Here is a 23831-nt window from a genome sequence, read left to right on the forward strand (position 1 = left end):
AGGGGGCCCCTGAGGGCAGCCCGACCCCTGACCCAGACCCCCTGCCATCTGGACCCTAGCGGTTGGCTGGTATCTATCCCTTTCCCTGCCTCTGTCCCTTTCCTTTCACTTTCTCACCCTCCTCACCCTTTCCCACCGTCCTTTCTCAGCGAAACGAGGCCCTCGGCATCAATATGAGTAACAGTCCAGTGAGCGAGCTCCTTCGGACATTGCTAAACTTGGTTAGCTACTCAGTGAAATTCTAGACTTGGATTAAGCATCAAGGACTTGGTGCGTGGGCCTGAGCTCGTGACTTCCAGGTAGAATGTCTCTGGGTCGTGGCTGTTGCTTGACACTCCCACCTTTACGTGAACGAACATTTCAAGCAAGTATGTGACATCCCTCAGGTGAAAGACAAATAGTCTTGGACTTTCGGCGATGCTTTTGCTCAGCCTGAGTCTCCAGTTTTTCTCTACCCGGCTAAGATAATATTCTCAACAACCTAAAATGGCTCCCCTTTACCTCCTGCATGAGGACCTAGTTGCTTGTACTTCAGGGTTAGACCACACATAATCCGGTCCCACGCTCGTTTGTTCTTAGTTCCCACTGCCCTCACCTTTTTAACCCGAATTATTCCTTTGCTCAAGTGCTCTCCTCTGCCTGGAATAATGCCTGTTTCCTTTTCTCTGACTAGTCAGTTTTTATCCATTCTTCTTCAGCTATTTCAGTCAACACAGACCACTTCCTTCTCCTATCAGAATGAACTTCATGCTTTCTCAGGTTAGCAGCACTTAACTCTACCTTGATTGTTTCACCTATTTTAGTGATTTCACACTAGTAAGCTGTTTGAGATCACAGATCATGTCTTAAACTTATTTTTCCATTCAGGAACCCCCCCCCCCCCTTTTTTTTTTAATTCTTACTTCAGCAGCTGGCATAATTGTAGACAACAGTAAGCACTGGAAAAAACATCATTTATAATTAAGTGAGTGGATTTTTTTTCTACAAATTTTGAAACTCCCACAAGAATGTGCCTTCTATAGTAACAGTTCATGAGCACTTACTGTGCAGGGACTGTTCTGAAAACTTCACGAATATTACATGTATTTAATCTCTACAGTAATGAAGAGGTACCATGATTATCCCCATTTTATATTAGAGATTCGAGTACAGAGGTACACAGATCTATCTCAACTTATAGTGGGGTTACCTCCTGATGAACCTATCCTAAGTTGAAAATGTTAAGTTGGAAGTGTATTTTATATACCTAACCTACTGAACCTCATAGCTTAGTCTAGCCTACTTTAAAAGTGCTTAGAACATTTACATTAGCCTACATTTGGGCAAAATCATCTAACACAAGCCTATTTTATAATAAGGAGTTGACTATCACATGTAATTTATTGAAAGCCGTACCATAAGTGAAAAACCAAATGGTTATAAATGTATTGGTTTATCCTTGTGATGGTGTGGCTGCCTGCTAGTTGCGGCTCACTGCTTCTGCCCAGCATCATGAGAAAGTATCCTACTGCATATCACTAGCCCCGGAAAGAGCAAAATTCAAAATTCCAAGTATGGTTTCTACTAAGTGTGTATCACTTTCACTCCATTGTAAAAAAAAAAAAAAAAAAAAAATCGTAAGTCAGGGACCATCTATAATAATGTGACTAAGTTTAAATAGATAATAAAAGATAGACCTGGGATTTGAACCCAGAAAATCTAGCTCCATAGTCATAGTTCCTAACCGTATGCCTCACAAGCTCCACAGTGCAGCTTTTAAAAACATTGTTATCTAATTGGAAAAAATTAGAGACACAACATTCCACAAAATAAATGGCCTGAAAGCTTCCAAAATATCAATGTCTTGAAGCCACACACAAAGGTAGGAGGACTGTTCTGAATTAAAAAACAATATAGAGACATAACAACTAAATGCAAAATATGACCCTTAATTGGATCTGAATCAGAAAAAAGTGAGTTATAATGGACATTACTAGAAAACAACTGGGGAAAATTGAATATGATAAATGAAATTAAATACTATGGGTCAGTATTAAACTGGCAGGTTACTGGCATCCCCATTTTACAAGAAATCAAGTATCAGAGCTTACTACAAAGTCTCATAGGTAACAGGTGGCAGACCTGAACCCCCAAGCCAACTGTTCTATTTACACCCCCGCACTCCCCGTACAACCCTGTTTCAGTGATTTCCTGGCTGTCAGTCAAACCTCCTCCATACAATTGTTGGTTCTCAAAGTCCAGGACGTTCTTGGTAGAATCTGGTTCTCAGCAGAAAGGCCTGTTGCCTCCAGCATCGTTTTCATCCAGGCAGCACCCTTGCTTCTGTGGCAACCCAGCTTTGCCTTTCATCTGAAAATGAGATGGCAGTGTTTATATTCTTGAGGGTTATAGATTTGCTATTTATTTTCCCACATTTTTCATTAAAATTTTTTTAAACATTTTTTGTTTAATTTTTTTAATGTTTATTCAGTTTTGAGAGATGGAGAGCAAGCAGGGGTGGAGCAGAGGGAGAGGGAGACACAGAATCTGAAGCAGGCTCCAGGCTCTGAGCTGGCAGCACAGAGAGAGACGTGGGGCTCGAACTCACAAACTGCGAGATCATGATCTGAGCTGAAGTCAGACACCTAACTGACTGAGCCACCCAGGCGCCCCTCCATTAAAAAAATTTTAATAATACAAGCAAGCCAGGAAATCACTAGGAAAACATGAATTTTGGACAGGAATATACTACGACATCTCATATCCTCAAACATACAGGTGGTCGTTTTCAAAATGTTAGGATGAAGGAAAAATAGAATTGTTAACAACGATTATTATAATTGAAATTTATTGGGGTGCCTGGGTGGCCAGTCGGTTGAGGGTCTGACTTGATTTCAACTCAGGTCATGATTCTAGGGTTGGGGGATCAAGCGTTGTGTTGGGCTCTGCTTCAGATTCTCTCCCTCTCTCCCTCTGCCCCTCTCCCCAACTTGTGCTCTCTAAAAAAAAAAAAAAAAAAAAAAAAAAAATATATATATATATATATATATATATATATATATATATATATATATATTTGACATTTTGACATCCATTGAGGGTCTCCTTGGGCCAGGTACTCTTTCATTTAATCAATCTATAAGTACTATTATACTGTCTCTTTTATTTATTTTATTTTTTTCATAATGTAATTTTATTTATTTTTTTGAAGTTTATTTATTTTTGAGAGAGAGAGCATGAGCAGGGGAGGAGGAGTGGCAGAGAGAGGGAGACAGAGAATCTCAAGCAGGCTCCTCCACACTGTCAGCGAAGAGCCCGATGCAGGGCTCGAATTCATGAACTATGAGATCGTGACCTAAGCCAAAATCAAGAGTCAGACACTTAACCCACAGAGCCACCCAATGCCCCTACTGTTTCTTTTACTGATGAGAAAACAGACTCAGAGAGGGAAGGTAAATCTCAAAGTCACTGAGCTCATTAAACGGTGGAGTCAGAACTTGAATTCAGGCCTCCAGACTTCAGAACCTGTGCTCTTGACCAATCATTAGTCTCTGACTAAATTGACAACATGCTCTCAGCCTTGCTTGCTAACCTCTTTTGGTCTCTTACTTGGAGTCTATGAAAAATAAGCTGTCTTCCCTCTGAGAATCAACAGAATGTTCATGCCTGCCCCTCACCCACCCACCAATGTCTCCTGGGATATATTTTAAATTATGAGTCCATTTCTACAAATGTCAGAGTTAAGTTGGAAAAGCCATTTCTTTTCAAGTTTCTTTTCCCCCCCTGTGGTTATAAAGGAATCTTTGGTAGAAAGTTTGAGTAAAGCATTTTTGTGCTATTAGGTAATGAGAATAGAAAGAATGCACCTTTTTCACCTAAAAAAAATCACAATTTTAAACTCTAAAGCATTTGAGATTTCAAATGTTAAACTTTACAGATGACTTGTCGATTGAAGAAAAGCTGCTCATTTGGCTTTGACTCAAGCAGATCTCTTTATTTTAAGCTGTTTCTGTTCAGTGAGATCCCATGGGAGCCTCCACATACAGTGAAATCTGACTTGCCCTGGAGTGAGGCTGGGGAGCTGATTCTGACAGTCATTCATTAACACACCCGAGAACATTTTAGAACAGTAGTGGAAGGAAATCCCAGAGCCAGCTGGGAGGGTGTCCTTAGAGGCACTGGAGAGGGAAGTGTGAGTTGTCTGAGAGAGTTGAAGTTTGGAGACATGAAAGAGGTTATAGAAAGGTGGAAGGTAATGCAAAGGAAAAGAGAAAGGAAGACAGACAGGCAGCCGAGAACAGTACTCAATGAATAGTAAGCAAAAGAGTTTATGTTGTAGCAGGAGTGAAGGCAGATTAGATTTTAAGATAAATATTTCTGAATCAGACAGATTATTAAATGCAAAGGAAATTGTGTAAACATCTGGGAAGTCTTTCTTAAAGACCAGTAAAAAAATAAACACCAAAAAAAGTTAAAGTGCCAAGAAAATTAAATACAGATAAATGTGAAAAACGAGGAGGATGAGGAAGAGGAGAAGAAGAAGAAAGATAAATGCCATCTAATGTATTTGCAAGAAATGACAGCAATCGAAAAAATAATGTTTGCCAACCACCAAAGCAAAAATTATTTCAGGAAGGATAATCAGTAGTTGCTAAATCCACTGGGTGCAAGACTGCAGGAGAACAGGATATTCACATGATCTCAAATAATCACTCTACCTATTATTAGTTTACTAAGTAATTACAAAGGGCAAACATGTCTTTACAATGGAGAAATCTAGCAGACAAACTTCACATCACCAATAACGTAACAGACTGACATGTGTCTCCTTATGCAGTACAATGGAAAATACACAATACCACCTAGGTAATATTCTTGCTACCAATGTTTAACCCGAGTCTAATCAGGAGGAAACAATCAGACAAATCCAGTTTGCTCATGGCAAATGATGGCCCGGACTCTTTAAAGTACAAATGTCATGGGGCGCCTGGGTGGCTCAGTCGGTTAAGTGTCCAACTTTGGCTCAGGTCATGATCTCATGGTTTGTGGGTTTGAGCCCTGCATTGGGCTCTGTGCTGACAGCTCAGAGCCTGGAGCCTGCTTCCAATTCTGTCTCCTCTCTCTGCCCCTCTGCTGCTCATGCTCTCTCTCTCAAAAATTAATAAATGTTAAAAAAATTTTTTTAAAGTACAAATGTCATAAAGGACACATAGACAAATATGGGAGCCTTTTTTAAATTAAACTAAAAACATATGACAATTAAATGTGATATGTGAGCCTTGGGCTGCCTGGGTGGCTCAGTTGGTTGAGCGACCGACTTCGGCTCAGGTCATGATCTCACACTCCATGAGTTCGAGCCCCATGTCAGGCTCTGTGCTGACAGCTCAGAGCCTGGAGCCTGCTTCTGATTCTGTGTCTCCCTCTGCCCCTCCCCCATTCATGCTCTGTCTCTCTCTGTCTCAGAAATAAATAAACATTAGAAAAAAATTTTTTTAATGTGATGTGTGAGCCTTGATTGACTTCTGGATCAAGAAAAGAGAAAACATTATGGACATAATTTGGACAAATGAGGAATTTGAATATGGACTAGATATCAGATAATATAATTATATCAATGCTACATTTCTTGGTGTGGTAATACGGTTTTATAGGAGAATACCTTAGTTCTTAGGAGACATATTTAGGGGTAAAATGTCATGATCCCTTAACCTACTTTCAAATGATTAAGTCAAATACATACTAACAAATAGATATATACATAGAGATAAAACAAATGTGGCAAATTTGTTATCAAATCTGATATCAATTAGTGGACCTATAGGAAGGGTATATGGGTATTTGTTGTACCATTCTTTCAACTTTTCTGGTCTTGAAACATTTCAAAAAATTTTTAAAAAGTAGGTAATGTTTTTGCTTTAGATATTTAGATTCAGCCTTTACTTGAGAAAAGGAAATAGTCCCATGGACTCTGGAATTCTCTGATTTATTTTAGGACTCTGTTACAATGCTTCAGAAAATTCCAAAGTGTGTGTTAATCTAGAATGTCAAAGAATGTGTTTTTGTTTTAATTTTTAAAAATGTATTTATTTTGAGGGGCACCTGAGTGGCTCAGTCAGTTAAGCATTTGACTTGGTTTCTGCTCAGGTCATGATCTCATGGTTCATGAAATTAAGCCCCACATGGGGCTCTCCGCTGATGGTGCTGAGCCTGCTTGGGATTCTCTCTCTCTCTCTCTCTCTCTCTCTCTCTCTCTCTCTGCCCCTCCTGTGTCTCTTTCTCAAAATAAATAAATAAATTGGCGTGCCCAGGTGGCTCAGTCCATTAAACGTCTGACTCTTAGATTCAGCTTAGGACATGATCTCACGGCTCAGGAATTCTAGCCCTGCATCGGGCTCCTGCTGACAGTGAGGAGCCTGCTTGAGATTCTCTCTCTCTCCCTCTCTGTCTACCTCTCTCCCACTCTCTCTCTCAAAATAAATAAACTTAAAAATACTATAAATAAACAAATAAACTTTTTTAAAAAGTCATTAAAATTTATTTGTTTTGATAGAGAGAGAGAGAGCACACAGGGGAGAAGCAGAGAGAGAGAGAGAGAGAATCCTAAGCAGGCCCCTCACTGTCAGCACAGAGGTGGATGCAGGGCTCAGTCCCAAAAATCAGGAGATCATGACCTGAGCTGAAACCGAGAGCTGGATGCTTAACCAACTGGGCCACCCAGACCCCCACAAAGAATGTTTTTAAACAGGTAGAAGAAGAACAAATGGCAACAATTCTAGATTGTGGGGGGAAAAAAAAAAAAACACAACCCAATGAAAAATGGCTTTTGTTTTTAAGGTGTGGGGGTTGGTGATGCATGAACCTCATTTTCACCATCGATTAGTCCTTCCCTTGTAAAGAGCAACTCACTCACGCACCTGACATCCAGGGACCAGTCTTGAGTATTGGCTAAGCCCCTACCCATCGATCTAACAGAAAACAAAACAAAACAGCACAATAAGACAGACACTCTACAGAGCTACCTTGAAACTCAATTCTTCAGGGCCTGACCATATTGTGTGTGAGACTAATCCTATCATTTGGAGAGAAAGATTACAGAACTGCAGAATCTGGGCAAGGTGGGATGGCAGGACTGCTCCTTAAAACTGCTTTTTATGGGGCATCTGGCTGGCTCAGTCTGTAGAACATGCGACTCTTGATCTTGCGGTTTTGAGTTTGAGCCCCAGGTTGGGTGTAGAGATAACTTAAAAATAAAATCTTAGGGGCTCCTGGCTGGCTCAGTCGGTGGTGCTTGCAACTCTTGATCTTGGGGCTGTGGGTTCGAGCCCCACATTGGGTGGAGAGGTTGCTTAAAAATAAAATCTTAGGGGCGCCTGGTGGCTCAGTCGGTTGGGCGTTTGACTCTTGATTTTAGCTCAGGTTGTGATCTCACAGTTTCGTGGGTTCGAGCCCTGCATCAAGCTCTGTGTGCTGGCCTCCAGGAGCCTGCTTGGGATTCTCTGTCTCCTTCTCTCTCTCTGCCCCTCCCCTGGTCACACTCTCTCTCTCTCTCAAAATAAATTAAAAAATAAAATAAAATCGTAACAAAATAAAATAATATAAAATAAAATCTTAAAAAATAATAAAATAAAAAAACCTTCCTTTTTATTACACCTAGCTGTCTTCATTTATAAGTAGGGGATGGCATAACACTTTAAAAATATGCTCAAAGCAAGTAATTTTTTCTTAATTAAAAAAATTAATATATGCTTCAAAGTATGCTTAAGAGCAGCAAACAGCATCTTAAAATTCAACAATTATAGGGAGTCACAGTTCTGAGAAGGGTAAGAAAGAATCACTGGCATAAGGGCACATAGAAGTCCTTCATTCATTCATTTATTCATTAAGATACATGTATGATATAATCTCTACTGAGTAGCCTACACTATGCTAGTCACAAGGGGACAAAGAGTAAGTATAGTTAAGTGTTTGACTGAAAAGGATGACAGACATATCACAAAATAACCAGAGACCCTACAGAGATGTTCTTCAAAGTGGCACATGCCTCGGATGGTTTAAAATATTTAAGTTACTTTACTTATTTTGAGAGAGCGAGTGTGCAGGAGGGGCAGAGAGAGAAAGAGATGGGATCCTAAGCAGCCTCTGCACTGTCAGTGCAGAGCCCAATGCCGGGCTTGAACTCATGAACCATGAGATCATGACCTGAGCCGAAATCAAAGATGCTTAACTAACTGAGCCACCCAGATGCCCTGCCTAAAACTATTTAAATGAGACAGGGGAACACTGCTATCCCTAGCCAAGAACCGCATTCAGGCTCTATTGACTCAAGGCTGAGCTTCCTTTCTGCACATTTTGCTTCTTTGGGAGGTACCGTGAGACTGTGCTTAATCTGTTGCTCTGGTTTAAAATGCTCCACTGCTTTCTTTTCTAGAGATTAAGCTGGGGGTACAGCCCCAAGATTCAAGAGACACAGGGTATGACCCCTCCCCCAGAACCCTGGTACTCGGGGGATTCCCTCTGATCAGGTGACATTGCACAGCAACCCTGGAGAAGAGCTACCATGGAAGAAGAGCCTGTGTATTCTGTGAAACTCTGTATGCATGGGGAAACTTAGAATATATGTCCCTGGGCCAACCATGGTATGTATTGAGGCTAAGCTGGGTAAAAGGCTGCAGTAGTTGCAAAAATATACCCTTGACCTTGGTCTCTTCTGATCTGCACACATTCCTACTTGGAGCTACTTATTTCCTTCCCACTGGAAGCACCTGCTATTTTGGTCATCCTGGGAGTTTGTGGCCTTCCTGGGAGTCTTCCCAGCCTTGGCCCTGACCTGTGGGCATTACAGAAAAACAGGGATGAGTTATGCATATGTGAGGTATGTGGCCAGGGGGTATGAAGCAAAAGGAAGAAGGGATCTCTTCACGAACCTAAAAGTAAAAATGTAAAAGGTACTGAATCTGTGATCCTGCCTCACTTACCCCGTTCCTCTTATGAGACAGATTTCTACTTTTCTGTCTTTGGCCTGGCTGAGGTGGTTCTGAGCACTCAAAGCTTTTTCCCAAACTTGCACAAGCAGGGTAGGCATGGAGAGATTCTTGCAGAATGTAAGTGACTGTGACAGTACAGGGGCAACACACAGGGAGGCACGTGTTCATTATGTATGGCTGGAGAAATTATCTGTCTCCAGGGGGACATGTTTCATTGTGCATTAGCTTCTAGCCGCTTCCTTCCTCCCGGTTTCTCTGCCCACTCTCTCGATCACTGTCCTTCGGAGTCTCCTTCCAACCCCCCACCTGTCCCTCTTCCACAGCGCCTCTCTGCCCATCACTGTCTCCTGCCATGTCCACGTCTCCCTCTCCACTTTGCTCACTCTCTCCCTTGCTGCCCAGGACTTTGCTTTTCCATTTCTGTCATTTGTCTCTTGTTTTCCCTAGCTCACATTCTCTCATTCCATCTGTGTTTCCCTCTGCAGTACCAGCATTTTGGGTACCCTGAAGCTAGTGATAACCTTTTCTTGTTACATTAAAGTCCATAGCAGTACTTGGTTTATTGATTGATTGGTTTTTATTTTAATTCTGTGGAGGAAAGAAAAGGGAATTCTTACAAAGTGAGAGAACAGAGAGAAAGCATGAAAGCAAGCAGAGGGAGAATAGAGAGATGGGGCAGCCTGAGAGGATGGGGTCAGGGCCAGAGAGGAAGGCATCAGAAGAGGTGGAATCCATGGTGTCTAATTTCCCTTCAAATAAACTAGGTCAGATATTCATGGCTGATGACAGCTGAATCTGGATTATAAAGGGTTAAGTATTAAGTTAGGCTTGGCACCTAACTCAGAGGCAAAAGCTTCAGGGAGAAATGAGTTGGGTGAAATAAACCCAAGAAGCTGACGTGGGTAGAATTTCTTCTGCCTGACCCACTAACAACTGCAAACAGGACATTTTGGAAATGGTTTTTATTGAAATGCTTCAGTGGGGCATAGCCCCTGGAAGCAAGAACTTGGCTCAGAGGCCAGGCCTGGGGAGCACTGCAGGAATGTGGACAGTCAGTTGACTGGAGGGAGGGGGTGGGGAAGGAGGGGCGGCCAGGGTCAGGCAGGAGGTGGCAGCAGCTGCTGATCAGGGCAGTTCTGATGCTGTGTGTGCTTCCTCCTCTTGCCTACTATAATTAAAGCTTTCCCAATATGATTCTGGCCTCCTGAAGGGAAACTAGAATTTTGAAAACAAACAAGAAACAAACAAAAAAAAACAGCAGAGATGCTTGGTAGCAATATATGCATATTTTAATCAGAAAGCACTTAATCATGTCCCGAGGTCACTGCCACTGGTCAGTTTCAAAGTACCTCATCTGCTATAGCCCTGACAGGAGGGGCTCTTCTAGGAAAACAAACAAAAATACCAACATGAAAAACCCTAACTGTACGCACAGGATTAGATATGCTCATGTAAATCCTTCACTGACCCCATCCTCTTCCTTTCGTTCTGACACAAGGGAAATGCTGCGCCCAGAGTGTTCCTCCACACTTTTTTACCTTACTCCCTTTTCCTCCCACCTCTTGTTCCTCTCCCACAACGGACCACACAGAATCCATGGACCAGAATAAATCCGTTGTTTTATTTTCCCTCAAAGGATGTAACCTTCCACTCCCCAAATGGCTTTGACAGTTTTCTCATTTGCTAGCTGAGGAGGATATCAAGAGACATTGACCTTCTGGTTTTGCCTAAAGAGGGAACACTCAAGAACTATTATGCTCCTGTCCCTGATTTCCTTTCATTGTGCCCTTCCTCCCCCTCCCCCATGTCCTTGCCTACCTTTTCCCTTTCCCTCCTGAACATTCTGCTCTCCCCACAGCCCTCCCTCGCCTGGTGTGGAGATGCTATGGGGCTCGTCTGCCTTCAATCCCACGGCATTCCCTGCTACCAAGAGAAAGCACAGGGCCTCGAGGAGTGCTTGCTCCTTATTTAATCAGATTAGTCCCATTACCTACCCTGAGGAGTCAGATTCTGGTGTCACTGAGCTATCTCTGGAAGGAGAAGAAATTGTCAGACATCACTTAAAGAGCCCTGTCCCGTGGACGCCTGGGAACTGCCGAGAGAAATTAATCTTCCAGCTATTTAAGGCAATTTCTTTTCCATCATCCTTTGTCAAGAGGACTGCACTGGGAAATGAATCTGATGGGAGTCCCTGAACTGGTCCACTCCACTCAACAGAATCTCACCAGTGCTGTGCGGCATCCATCATCCCCACACAAGCGGAGACATACAACATCACTGCAAAGCCAGCTCCCACCAGCACTTGGCAGCAAGAAGTCACAATTGCACAGGGTGGGCCTGACTGGGCCTAGTCACTTGCAATTTTCCTCTACCTCTGCTCTACTTTCTCTCCAGAAAACCTACCAAAAATCGATCTCTTCCATTAATCGAATCTTTCTTTTATCTAAGATCCAGGAAGGCAGCGAAAGGGGCATCTGCAGAACAGAACATGGGACTGATGGTTGTGCATTTTCTTGCCTGAACATAAGGATCCAGTCAGTGCCCGGGCGCCTGGCTGACTCAGCTGGTTCAGCGTCCAACTTTGGCTCAGGTCATGATCTCACGGGTTCGTGGGTTTGAGCCCTGCTTCAGGCTCTCTGCTGTCAGCGCAGAGTCTGCTTCCGATCCTCCACCCCACCCCCTGCCCCTTCCCGGCTCGCTTTCACTCTCTTAAAGATAAACAAATATTAGAAAAAAAAAAAAGATTCAGTGTAGAATAGGTGCTTACATTAAACAGCTAGACCACTACCAAAGCCAGGTGTGAGACAGAAACAGGGCAAGGGTAGCATTGCTTCAAGACCATCTCTTCTCTCCAGACTATTTTCTTTCACGGGCTAGGGAGGCCTATGCTCATTCATGTAAAAAAATTCCAATCTTCAACTCTCTTTCCACCCTCTCAAGGTTATTCCCCAGGGCGGCAATTTTCAAATTGTGTTCCTTGGGGTTCCAAGAAGTGCCGGGGAGTATGTGTCTATAAGGGTGGGTTGGTAGGGAGGTGGTGTTGTGGACAGTGGCTCCATGGAGGAGGAAGCTCAGTGGTTAAGGCTCTGGACCCCTCAACTCTATCTCAACCTGAGTTGATTTCTTTCAGGTGTTAGAATTTCTCCTAAGAGGTTGTTTTTGTTTGTTTTTAGGTTTTAATTTTTATTTTTTTAAGTAAGCTCTACACCTAATGTGGGGCTCAAACTCATGACCCCAAGATCAAGAGTTGCATGCTCTACCCACTAAGCCAGCCAGGAACCCCTAAGGTTCTAATTTTGAACAAAGATCTCCAAACCAGTGTCCTGAGAGGTCGATGAGTGTACCTGTGTCTCTCATTCAGCTGACCATGGGCTGATGGCCTCAGAGAAGGGAGCTGCAGCATGGCTCCCGCCCCTTCTAATGGCTCCTAATGCTGAGGAGGCCCAGGTCCCCACTAGCAGCTCCCTGACTCCAGGGGCTCCCAAGGCACTTTTCAGCAAAATGAATCTCCTTAGGCACCAGTCATTTGTTTTCCAAACTCCCTTCTCCAATCTCACTAATTCCCAATTTCCCTGCATTTGACAAATGCAATTAACAAGCCTCGATCAGTTCCTGGCCGACAGCCCTCATCAATCAATATGCGACTGCATGAGGCTGAGGGGGAAGGGAAGGTACAAGAAGGGAAGGTATCGCAGTCCAGGCAGAAGAGGACTTACCCCCTCTATTGCTCAAACCCCTCTGCCTCAAAATGGGACGCTGGGTTGTCACCCTCACCAACCACTTTCCCCTTCCTGCTAACTATAAAAACAAAGCAGTATTGTTTTATACCCTCCTCTCCCATCTTTTAAAGGTTTTTCCCATCAACCTCCTCTATCTCCCCTATGCTTATGTCTTCTCTTTAACAGAAGGCTTGCCATCTGCTGCCACCATAGCTTGGGAAGCCCCTCAGTGCTGGGTGTGATAAATCAGCCATTTTTCTGCTCTCAGAAGGGCCTCTTCTCCACCCACATGTCCCAATGACAATTTTGTGCTGCTTCCTGTCCAGAAGGCTCTAAGCCCACCACCAACCGCTCTGTCCCCCACACCTACACACACTGGAGCGCCAAAAGGACAAGGATCACCAACCTTGGGGTCACTACCGCTTTCACACTCACCTCTGTGTCCTCTTTTCCCAGGGTCCAAAACTTCCCTTCCCAATTGGTTCAAGATGCAAGATTCACCCTCTTCACCTTTCTGCTCTGCATGTAGCACTAGCCTCCCCTCCCCCACCACAAAGTGAAAGCTTTTTCCTCCGCAGCTCTGGCTCATACAGCCCTGTGCATCTTTCCACCTCATCAACTTTTCATCTCTTTGCAAACAGAATCGGGAAGTCTCTCCCTCCTCCCTTGCCTCTCTCTCCTTCTCCTTTGTTATTAGCTTCATGAGTGGGGATGCTAATGTATTCACTAGACAATGTCTTCACACCACTGTTTCCTGTAATTACAGTCAGTGCCCTCCCACTGTCCTGGCTTATTTGGCTGTAAAGTGCTTGGAGGAGGGACAGTGTGGACAAAAGACACAACACGGACTGTGGTCAAGTAGTGTAATGTTAACATCCAAGAAAGTAAAACGATCACCTCTGCAGCAGCAGGTCATTAACAACTGGTAACATAGAGAGGTCAACGGCACCAGAGCTTAAAAAAATTATCAATACAATTGAGGACCACTCCACTATAGGATGGGGAGCTGTATCCACATTACCAACAATAGTCACCCCAAGAAATGGAAGCAGCCACATCTGCCCTCTTTCAGGGGGTAGATCCACTATATTTGTCATGTAGATCAGCTACATTGTCACTGGAGACTCGGATCCAGCCATCCTCTCGGACATGGTAGAGGTTGACTGCACCTCCTGAGTAGGCATCTCTATAGGTGGCTTGGTAGATGGCTCGACGGGCCAGGTCATAGGCCTGTTCCACCTCTAGGTCATAGGAGTAACCCCGATCCATGACCCCATAAGCATACACAGAGCCAGAACCTACAGAGAAGGTGGCCCCTGAGATCCGGTTTCCTTCACTGTCCACATAGTAGAGGCCTGGAAAGAGAGGTGAGGTTAGCAGGACAAAAAGAAAAAAAAATGACCCCCCTTCTGACATCTAATTCATTTTCCAAGAACAGTTCTTTAGCTCTTTTGAAACCCAGGGGAGACCAACAGATATATGTAAGAAAATAGCACTTTGGGGTGCCTTGATGGCTCAGTCAGTTAAGCATCTGACTCTTGGCTCAGGTCATGATCTCATGGTTCATGGGTGTGAACCCACGTCAGGCTCAGCACTGACAGCACGGAGCCTGCTTAGGATTCTCGCTCTCAAAATAAATAAAGACTCCAGGATCCTACAATATACCATCTCATCTAACCTCACATTACAGTAACTCCTTTCTTGTCCTTGCTGTATAAGCAAAAAGTATAATCCAAATGACGTAGGTTTCAAACACAGAACTTCAGGCACTGTGGGAGATGTTTAACACGACTCTAGCCCTCAAACTTCAGACTATCTGAAGGACAAGACATACATCATACAGTAGGAGAAAGCCTGCAGTTTTGAATCATATTGCAAAGACCTGCACTGTCCAGTATGGGAGCCACTAGACATGTGACTACTGAGCATTTGAAATGAAGCTGGTACCACATGCTGACATGGTAACACTTTGGATCCATCTGGATCCACGAAATAAAATATATTATTAAAATTAATTTCCATTAATTTTTTTTAACGTTTATTCATTATTGAGAGACAGAGCATGAGCAGGGGAGGGGCAGAGGGAGAGGGAGACACAGAATCTGAAGCAGGTTCCAGCTGTCAGCACAGGGCTCGACGCGGGGCTCGAACTCACAAACCACAAAATCATGACCTGAGCCAAAGTCGGACGCTTAACTGACTGAGCCACCCAATGGCCCCAAATTAATTTCCATTTTTAATTTTTAGGATGTAGCTATTACAAAATTTAAAAATACACATGTATTACTCACATTTTATTTCTATTGGACAGTGCTGCCTGTTTTCGTAAACAAAGTTTTACTGCAACACTGCCATACCCATTTGTGTACATAGGGTCTATGACTACTTTTGTGCTAAAACAGGAGAGTTAAGCAGTTGAGACAAAGACCAGATGGCCTGCAATCCTAAGTTATTTACTATTTGGCCCTTTATGAAGAAGTTAGCTGATTTTTAGTATATATGAAAATTTAGACAAAGATTTTAATAAAATTTTTATCAATCCCAAATGCCTGCTGGACCTTTCCAACAGAATGCCCTTCTCATCAAGTTCAGATTCAAACTTCCTATCTTCAAATACTTTCAGTGGCCCTCCATTACCAACCAAACTCATCTCTCATGTGCTGCACCAGCCTGCATTGCCAATGGCATCGTTAATCTTTTTCCTACTTCAGTGGTTCCCATCTCTCACTATGTAGCAGAATCCTCTAAGGAAGCTTTTTAAAAAGATGCCCAGGACCTACCCCAGGTATTCTTTTTCAATTGGTCTGGGGTGGGGAGTAAGTATGGAGCTTGTGTTTTGAGTTCTTCAGGTGATTCTAAAGCAAGCCAGTAGAGAACCACAACTCATCTCAGCTTTCGAGTTCGAAGGATTCCAATGTCTACCCCCAACTAGCCCCTTCCGGGTCCCACAGCCACCGCCTTGCCTAGCTGGCTCACTAGCTGGTTCCAGATTACCTCTCTGGCTTTATGGATCCCTAACTCCTCTTCATACAACCTTAGTTGCAATTAAAGTGGGCTTTCAGTTACTCCCCCAAAATCGCATGCTTGTTTCCTCCCTTCCTTTGTTCACTAGCCTTCCCCTCTCTGATTTGTACATCTTGGACACATGCCACCTATCCATGAAGTCTTTCCAAGTTCCTCCCATCAGAAGTAATCCCCTCCTTCTCAAAATTCCCTCAGCATCATATCGGTTCTTTTAAAAACAGTACTCATCTCATTTAGCCTTGTACTAAGTAATCTGTGATCCTTTCTCAATCTTTTTTGAAAAAAAAAATTTTTTTTTTTAAGTTTGAGAGAGACAGAGATAGTGCAAGTGGGGGAGGGGCAGAAGAGAAGGAGAGAGAATCCCAAGTAGGCTCTGCACTGTCGGCATAGAGCCCGACGCGGGGCTCAAACTCTTGAAACCCTGAGATCATGACATGAGCTGAAACCAAGAGTCAGATGCTGAACCGACTGAGCCACCCAGGTGCCCCTCTCAGTTCTTGGAGAAAGGGCCTGACTCATCCTGAATGGGACAGGTTGTCAGGAAGGCTTTTTTTTTTTTTTAAGGTAGGCTCCATGCCTTGTGTGGAGCCCAATGCAGGGCTTAAACTCATGACCCTGAGATCAAGACCTGAGCTGAGATCAAGAGTTGGATGCATGAGGCACTTGCATGGCTCAGTCGGTTAAGCAATTGACTCTTGATTCAGGTTATGATCTCATGGGTTCGTGAGTCCGAGCCCCACACTGGGCTCTGTGCTGACAGTGCAGAGTCTGCTTGGGATTCTCTTCCCCCCGCCCCTCTGTCCCTCCCCCGCAATAAATAAATAAACTTAAAGTCCTGGGTATCCGACAGTTCGATAAAGGAAAACTAGGCACTCAGTAAGCAGGCAAATGAATGAAACAAAAACAAGAAGAGGAAAGAATAAACTATGTTCAAGCATTGAGGGGGAAAATGACACAGAAAGTGACTAGCTGTATTCCAGCTTGACTAAAGAAACAGACATTCAAATCTGGTTAAAAAACTGGGTTCCTCGCTGGCTCAGAGGAGCATGTAACTCCTGATCTTGGGGTCATGGGTTTAAACCCCATGTTGGGTGCAGAGATTACTCAAATACATAAAACTTAAAAACAAACAAACAAACAAACAAACAAACAACTGATTGAAAAGGAAGAGACATTAGATACAAGATTAAACTTCCTGGCAAGGTCTCTATATACTAGAAAGAGAAAAAAGGCTAAGGAATTTATTTTCAGAGATGACAGAACAGGACCTAGGATCCTAGGGTATTATATCAACCAAGAGAGGGTGAGTCCCAAAAGCCCCTTCTAGGTCAAAGACTCTCTAAAGGGAAAAAGGGAAGAGAAATAACTAAGTTTACAGTAGCTACTTGCATAGTAGAATTTCACTGTCCAACACAGTGGTCATCAGCAACATATGGCTATTGAACACTTGAAAGGGGGCTAACGCACATACCAAAATGTTACTATTTTAGGTATTTTGTATTAAATACTTAAAATTAATTTTCCAATCTTTTTGCTTTTTAAATATATCCATTAGACAATCTTTAAAAATTTTAATTATTATTTAAAAAAATTTTTTAATGTTTATTTTTGAGAGAAAGAGAAAGAGAGAGAGAGAGACAGAGACAGAGCATGAGCAAGGGAGGGGCAGAGAGAGAGAGGGAGACATAGAATCTAAAGCAGGGTCCAGGCTCTGAGCTGTCAGCACAGAGCCTGATGCAGTGTTGGAACTCACAAATAGTGAGATCATGACCTGAGCCGAAGCTAGATGCTTAACCAAATGAGCCACCCAGGCACCGAGTTATTATTATTATTTTTTAAGTAAGCTCTAAACCCAACATAGGGCTTGAACTCATGACCCTGAGAAAAGGAACTGCATTCTCTGTTGACTAAGCCAGCCAGGTGCCCCTCCATTAGACAATTTTATTAAAAAAAAAAAAAAAAAAAAAAAAAATTTAATGTTTATTTTTGAGACAGAGAGAGACAGAGCATGAACGGGGGAGGTTCAGACAGAGGGAGACACAGAATCTGAAGCAGGCTACAGGCTCTGAGCTGTCAACACAGAGCCCAACGTGGGGCTCGAACTCACGGACTGTGAGATCATGACCTGAGGTGAAGTCGGATGCTTAACTGACTGAGTCACCTAGGCACCCCTAGACAATTTTAAATGACATATGCGGCTCACATCATATTTTTATTAGAAAGCACGGACTGGTTTTTAATGTCTATTATCCAATTTCACTCTCAAATACACTCTTCGTAGGTATTATTATTATTATTATTATTTTGAAGTTTATTTATTTATTTTGAGAGAGAGAGAAAGAGTGCGAGAGCAGGGGAGGGGCAGAGAGAGAAGGAGAAAGAGAATCCCAAGCAGGATCCACGCCATCAGGGCAGGGCCCGAAGCAGGGCTTGATCCCTTGAACTGTGAGATCATGACCTAACCCGAAACCAAGAGTCAGATGCTCAGCCCATTGAGCCACGCAGGTGCCCCTGTACATCTTATTATTTTACGGGAGAGAGAATAGAAGGAAAAACATTATGTGCCAAACACTACATGCTTTACGTGTATTACTTCATTTAACCAACGCAACAGATGATGAAACTAACTGGGAAAAGGAGCGACCTGTGTAAGGTCACATAGGTAGTCAATGACACAGCTAGTCTAAGCTCCATGCCCTCTCCTACACTGTAGTGCCTTCCTTGAACATAGAGAAGGGCCAAAACCTAATAAACACATCCTCAGCACTGACACAAAGCCCTTTCATTCTCCTGTTCATCCAACCCCTCCTCTCTGTAGTGTCAGCCCAAAAATCATGTGGTTGCAGCTTAACTCACCAGGGCCTCTCTTATCCCAGCCACAGATCATGGTGCCCATGGACAGCCCCATGCCTTTATACTGATACACCATGTTGGCAAGCAGCTTGGAGGCAGCTGCTACAGAGATGCGTTCCTTGTTTCGAAGCTCATAGATTCGACATTGACGAGCCAATAGGCGCTCCCAGAAGCTGCAATCCGCTGCGCCCCCAGCCATGGTGCCCAGCAGGTAGGGATTGATCTCTATCACCTTCTTTACTGTCTGGGAGGCTATATAGGCACCCGCTGTGGCGCGAGAGTCCGCTGCAACAATGACTCCATGTTGAAACTGTTAAGATCAGAGGAAAACACAAAGCAGGCCACATCAGACCACAGAAACATCTTGACATTTCTTTTTGCATCAATGGAAACGCAGAACATCTTTTTCTCTATCGTTTAACACTTCACAATATGCTTTCTACATATTACTATCAACTAAACTTCCCATCAATCCCTCGACATAGGTATAACCAGTATTAACTTCCAATTTCATTTTATAGATCAGGAAACAGGTTCAATGAGATCGAATGACTTGCCCAAGATCCTAGAGCTAGTTATTGCAAAGCTGGATCAGGAATCCCAATTCCCACTCCCACTACAGTGCTCCCTCCCACCAACCTTCCCTCTCAAAAGACGCAGCTTTTCGGTTACCCTCGCCTAGCGGGGACCCAGTTTCCAAAACCTTTGGTTAATGGTTACAATATCCCACCCCCTGTCAGTGTTCATTGCTGCTGCGGCCTCCCCTTTCCTGGCCACCTGGGGTTGCCTAGGAATCAACCCAAGCAGCCTCGGTTTCTTCTTCCACTTAACCCTGGCCACACGATCCTGCGGCGCGAGAATCAAGGTCTCCCGGGGCAATGAGACAGCGAAACCATCGGGACCGGGACGACAGGCCCGAGGCTCCCACTAGGCTTCGTGGTCGCGGCCCCCGCGGGCTCCGGTCCAGCTGAGAGGCTAGGAAGGGCGCGGGCGCACGGGACTAAGCCCGGCGCGGCGGCTGGGTCCGCACCTTGAAGGCCAGGGTGGTGGTTCCATGAAGCATTTCGATTCTCGGCTCCTCTGGGACACCCCGGTGGGGTGCGGCCAGGCTCAGCCCATCGCTGGGACTCCCTGGACCCAGATCCAGCAGATCCGCACGACCCCCGAGTCCGAAAAACCCGAGCCCGTTCACCGGTAGCGGCCTCTCCAACACGCTAGCCAGCGCCATGTCTAGTAAGGGCACAAGGAACTCCCGGCGAGAACGCCTACCAGAGAGCAGTAGGGCAACGCTTCGCCGTCACAGCTTCACTTCCTATTAAAGCTATCCCAGGGAGGAACCATTTTAACTCCTGGCAACCACGCCTCCCAAAACAAGATCCAGACACGAGGGACTATATTAACGGAAGGGTAAAAAATAAATGGATTACTTTATTCTAAATTTAAAGGGACGCTGTTGTCATCTTGACTTTAGTCATGCAAGCAGTACTGGATTGAGTTACCCTACAATTCATAGGAAATTGTCCATGTTGCGTGAGGGAAGTGAGGCCGGCCATCTTTGAGACGGGCGTGACTAGTTGAAAATCCTTTCCGAACCCTTAACCCTAAGTCGTCCCCGCCCTGCCGGGTGTCTGAGCGATACTTTACATCTTTGCGGCTTTAGCATCCTATTAATTCGACTGACGTTGCCATTTTGTTTAAGGGCACCCTCTAATACTAGGTAAAATAATGATCTACTCTGAGGCCATTTTCTTGTGAAGTTAGTTAAACCACAGTACTTTGTGGTAAAAATCGCAACAAAATAAAAGTGCTATACCTCTTGTTGTCTGGTAACATTAATCACCACACTACCCACATTCTGTAAGCAATTTTTAAGATTTAATATTCTCTTTATTCCCACCCTGTGGTGGAAATGCTAATAAGTAATGTATCGCCAAAGATGAAAAATAAAGAAGGAAAAGTACGGGACTCCGTTAATCCACAAACTAGATTCTCAATTCAGCTGCGAATAACTGAGTCAATAGTCATTTACCATTTCAGAGCCTGGAGGAGGGTTGACGCTCTATAAAGATGTTCCAGGAGATTGTCTAACTTAAGCTTGCTAAGACGAGCTCTTTATTAATACAGGAATGTGGTATTTATCATTGTCTCTCCTTCTCTCCACCCACCTCCATTTTTCAACCCTTTTGGGACCCATAACAAACAAGGAAGTGGGCAAAGGTATGAAATGTTGCCTCCTGCTTTATGGTTCTATGAAGTCAGTGTCTGGCCTTTCTTGTTGGATTCCAGCAGCAACATCCATCAAATATCTAAATTCCACTTTCCTCTGATGCCCAACTCAGCCCCTCCTCTTCCCCAGTAGACTCTGCATATGTTGTATTTTTAATGCTGAAATTTGGCAACCCTTTCCAAGCCCAACCATCAGAATGTAATGAAGCAGAAGATCTTTATCTGCGTCTCACACTTGGATGGTGTTGAAAATGTGGAGTGCCTCTGTTTATAGATCAGGTATTATTTTGCGGTCCCCCCTGCAATGCAACTAGTCCTCCTTCTGACTTTTCCCTGTGGTTCTTTCACACTGCCACTAATAGCATTTGTTCATCTCTGAAGACACTTTTGCATTTTACCTGGCTGTTAAGTGTACATTTATCTCCTAATTGATTGTGAGTTTCTAAAGACAGGTATTTCTGCACTATTCATCTCAGCGCCCACTGTCTGCTTAGGTAATGCTTGCCAAATGAATACATGAGAGCATGACAACAATGTTCTTCCAGTCACAGAGGCTTGAAGCCCCGGCTCATCTCTGACAACTCCTCTTCCTTTCCTCCACATTCAGTAAGTTGTCAAATCCTGTTGATTTTTCCTCTATGATGCTTCTCATGTCCTTTTTCATTGCAACTGATATCACCTTATTTCCTCGCCTCTGATTACTGAAATAGTCTCCCACCTGATTTTCGGGGCCCAAACTGTACTCTCTAATTCATTTTGCACAGTACCAGATTGATTTTCCTAAAATGTTCTCTTAATCTTTTTTTTTTCCTAATTTTTTTTTAAGTTTATTTATTTATTTTGAGAGAGAGGGCACACGGGGTAGGGGCAGAGAGAGAGGGAGACAGACCTCCAAGCAGGCTCCGCACTGACACACTGCAGAGCCTCATGTGCGGCTCCAACTCACAAACCATGAGATCATGAGCCAAAATCAAGAGTCAGACCCTTAACCAACTAAGCCACCCAGGCGCCTCATTCTCTTAATCTTATCACTTGCCTGCTTAAATATGTTCTGTAAAATTCAACAGCTCAGCATGGCATTCAAGGCCTTCTGTAATCTGTTTCCAACTTACCTTATATTGGTTCAATAGATAGATAGATGGATAGATAGACAGACACAGATATATGTATATCATCTGTCTCTATATCTATCTGTATCTATATATAGATATATGTCACACAAAGAAAGACAAACACTGTATGATCTCACTTATATGATGAATTTAACAAAGCCAAACTCATAGAAACAGAGAATAGATTGGTGGTTATGGGGGGTTGTGTGGTAGGGGAAATGGGGAGATGTTGGTCAAAGGGTACACACTTCCAGTTATGAGAAGATTAAGTTCTGGGAATCAAATGTACAGCATTGTGACTATAGTTAACGATGATGCACTGCATTATATACTTATAAGTTGCTAAGAGAGTAGATTTTTTTAATGTTTATTTATTATTATTATTATTATTTTGAGAGAGAGAGAGAGACAGAGTGTGAATGGGGTAGGTGCAGAGAGAAGGGGAGACACAGAATCCAAAACAGGCTCCAGGCTCCGAGCTGTCAGCACAGAGCCCAACGCGGGGCTGGAACAAACCATGAGATCATGACCTGAGCCGAGGTCAGATGCTTAACCGACTGAGCCACCCAGGCAACCTTAAGAGAGTAGATTTTAAATGTTCTTCCCGCCACCACAAAAATGGTTAATTATGGGAAGTGAAGGATGTGTTAACTAACTTTATTGTGGTAAACATTTTGCAATATATACATGTATCAAATCATTACACTGTACTCCTTACACTTACACAATGTCATATGTCAATTTTATCTCAATAGAGTGGACTTGGGGGAAAAATGATAACTATTGTGGTTCGGAGGTGAGAGAGGAGATTAATACAGTTTGGGTTGAGGTTGGGAGACCAAGAAGGCTTTGCTAAGGAGGTGTGGATTCGTTTCCCTAAACACCGCTTGGGTCCCATTGTTCCTCAAACCAACAGCCTCTCCTTTCTCAGACCAGAAGGATTTTCAGAGTAGATGATACTTAAGCCAGGCTTTTAAGGATAGGATTCATAGAGATAGAGGGGAGGGGCACCTGACTGGCTCATTCGATATAGCGTTCAAATCTTGATCTCGAGGCTATAAGTTTGAACCCCACATTGGGTGTAGAGATTCCTTAAAAGTAAATAGTAAAGGGGTGCTTGGATGGCTCAGTTGCTTAGGCATCCGACTCTTGATTTCGACTCAGGTCATGATCTCACAATTCATGAGATCGAGCCCCACGTTGGGCTCTGTGCTGACAGCACAGAGCCTGCTTTGGATTCTCTCTCTCCCTCTCTTTCTGCCCCTCTCCCACTTACATTCTCTCCCTTCCTCCCCTCTCTCTCAAAATAAATAAACAAACATTAAAAAAATAGATGAAAAAGGTAGATAAAGGGGGAGTGTGAGGTGTGTTAGGAATAGCATGAAAAGAGGTTGTGGTGGATGGATCAGGGTTGCACCATAGTGGGTCTTAAATGCCAGCCTGGGGAGGAGAAGGTGGTTTGGGTTTGATCTTGTAGCCCTTCAAGGTTTCTTAGTAGCAAAGACACAAGATTTGAGTGATACCTTAGGAAAACATGTCAGTGTGGAGGATAAGATTAGAGGGGAGACTGGAGGATGGCCAATTAGAAGGCCATTCAACTGTCCAGATCTGACTTGAGAATGGCTTGACCTAGGGAGGTGAGAATCCATTCATATATGAAACATCTAAGGCTTAGTCTTTAAAAGCAGTAGACATTCTGGGGAACCTGGGTGGCTCAGTCAGTTAAGCGTCTGACTCTTGGTTTTGGCTCAGGTCATGATCTCGTGGTTTGTGGGTTCGAGCCCCGTGTTGAGCTCTGTGCTGACAGCTCAGAGCCTGGAACCTGGAGCCTGCTTCGGATTCTGTGTCTCCCTCTCTCTCTGCCCCTCCGCAGCTCACACTGTCTCTGTCTCAAAAATAAACGTTTAAAAAAATTAAAACAAAACAAAACAGGA

General features: G+C 43.7%; 1 protein-coding gene across 1 annotated transcript; it reads right to left on the reverse strand.

Annotated features, from left to right (window-relative positions):
- Positions 1-13531: 13531 nt before the first annotated feature.
- Positions 13532-19816, reverse strand: PSMB5 (proteasome 20S subunit beta 5). The gene is made up of 3 exons (XM_058738517.1): positions 19590-19816; positions 18563-18869; positions 13532-14037 (listed from the first exon to the last, which is right to left on the reverse strand). Exons 1-3 carry the CDS (start codon positions 19785-19787, stop codon positions 13751-13753), a joined length of 792 nt encoding a protein of 263 aa, XP_058594500.1. The 5' UTR covers positions 19788-19816; the 3' UTR covers positions 13532-13750.
- Positions 19817-23831: the final 4015 nt, after the last annotated feature.

This window comes from Neofelis nebulosa, chromosome 7, assembly GCF_028018385.1.
Source record: "Neofelis nebulosa isolate mNeoNeb1 chromosome 7, mNeoNeb1.pri, whole genome shotgun sequence".
Classification (NCBI taxonomy): domain Eukaryota; kingdom Metazoa; phylum Chordata; class Mammalia; order Carnivora; family Felidae; genus Neofelis; species Neofelis nebulosa.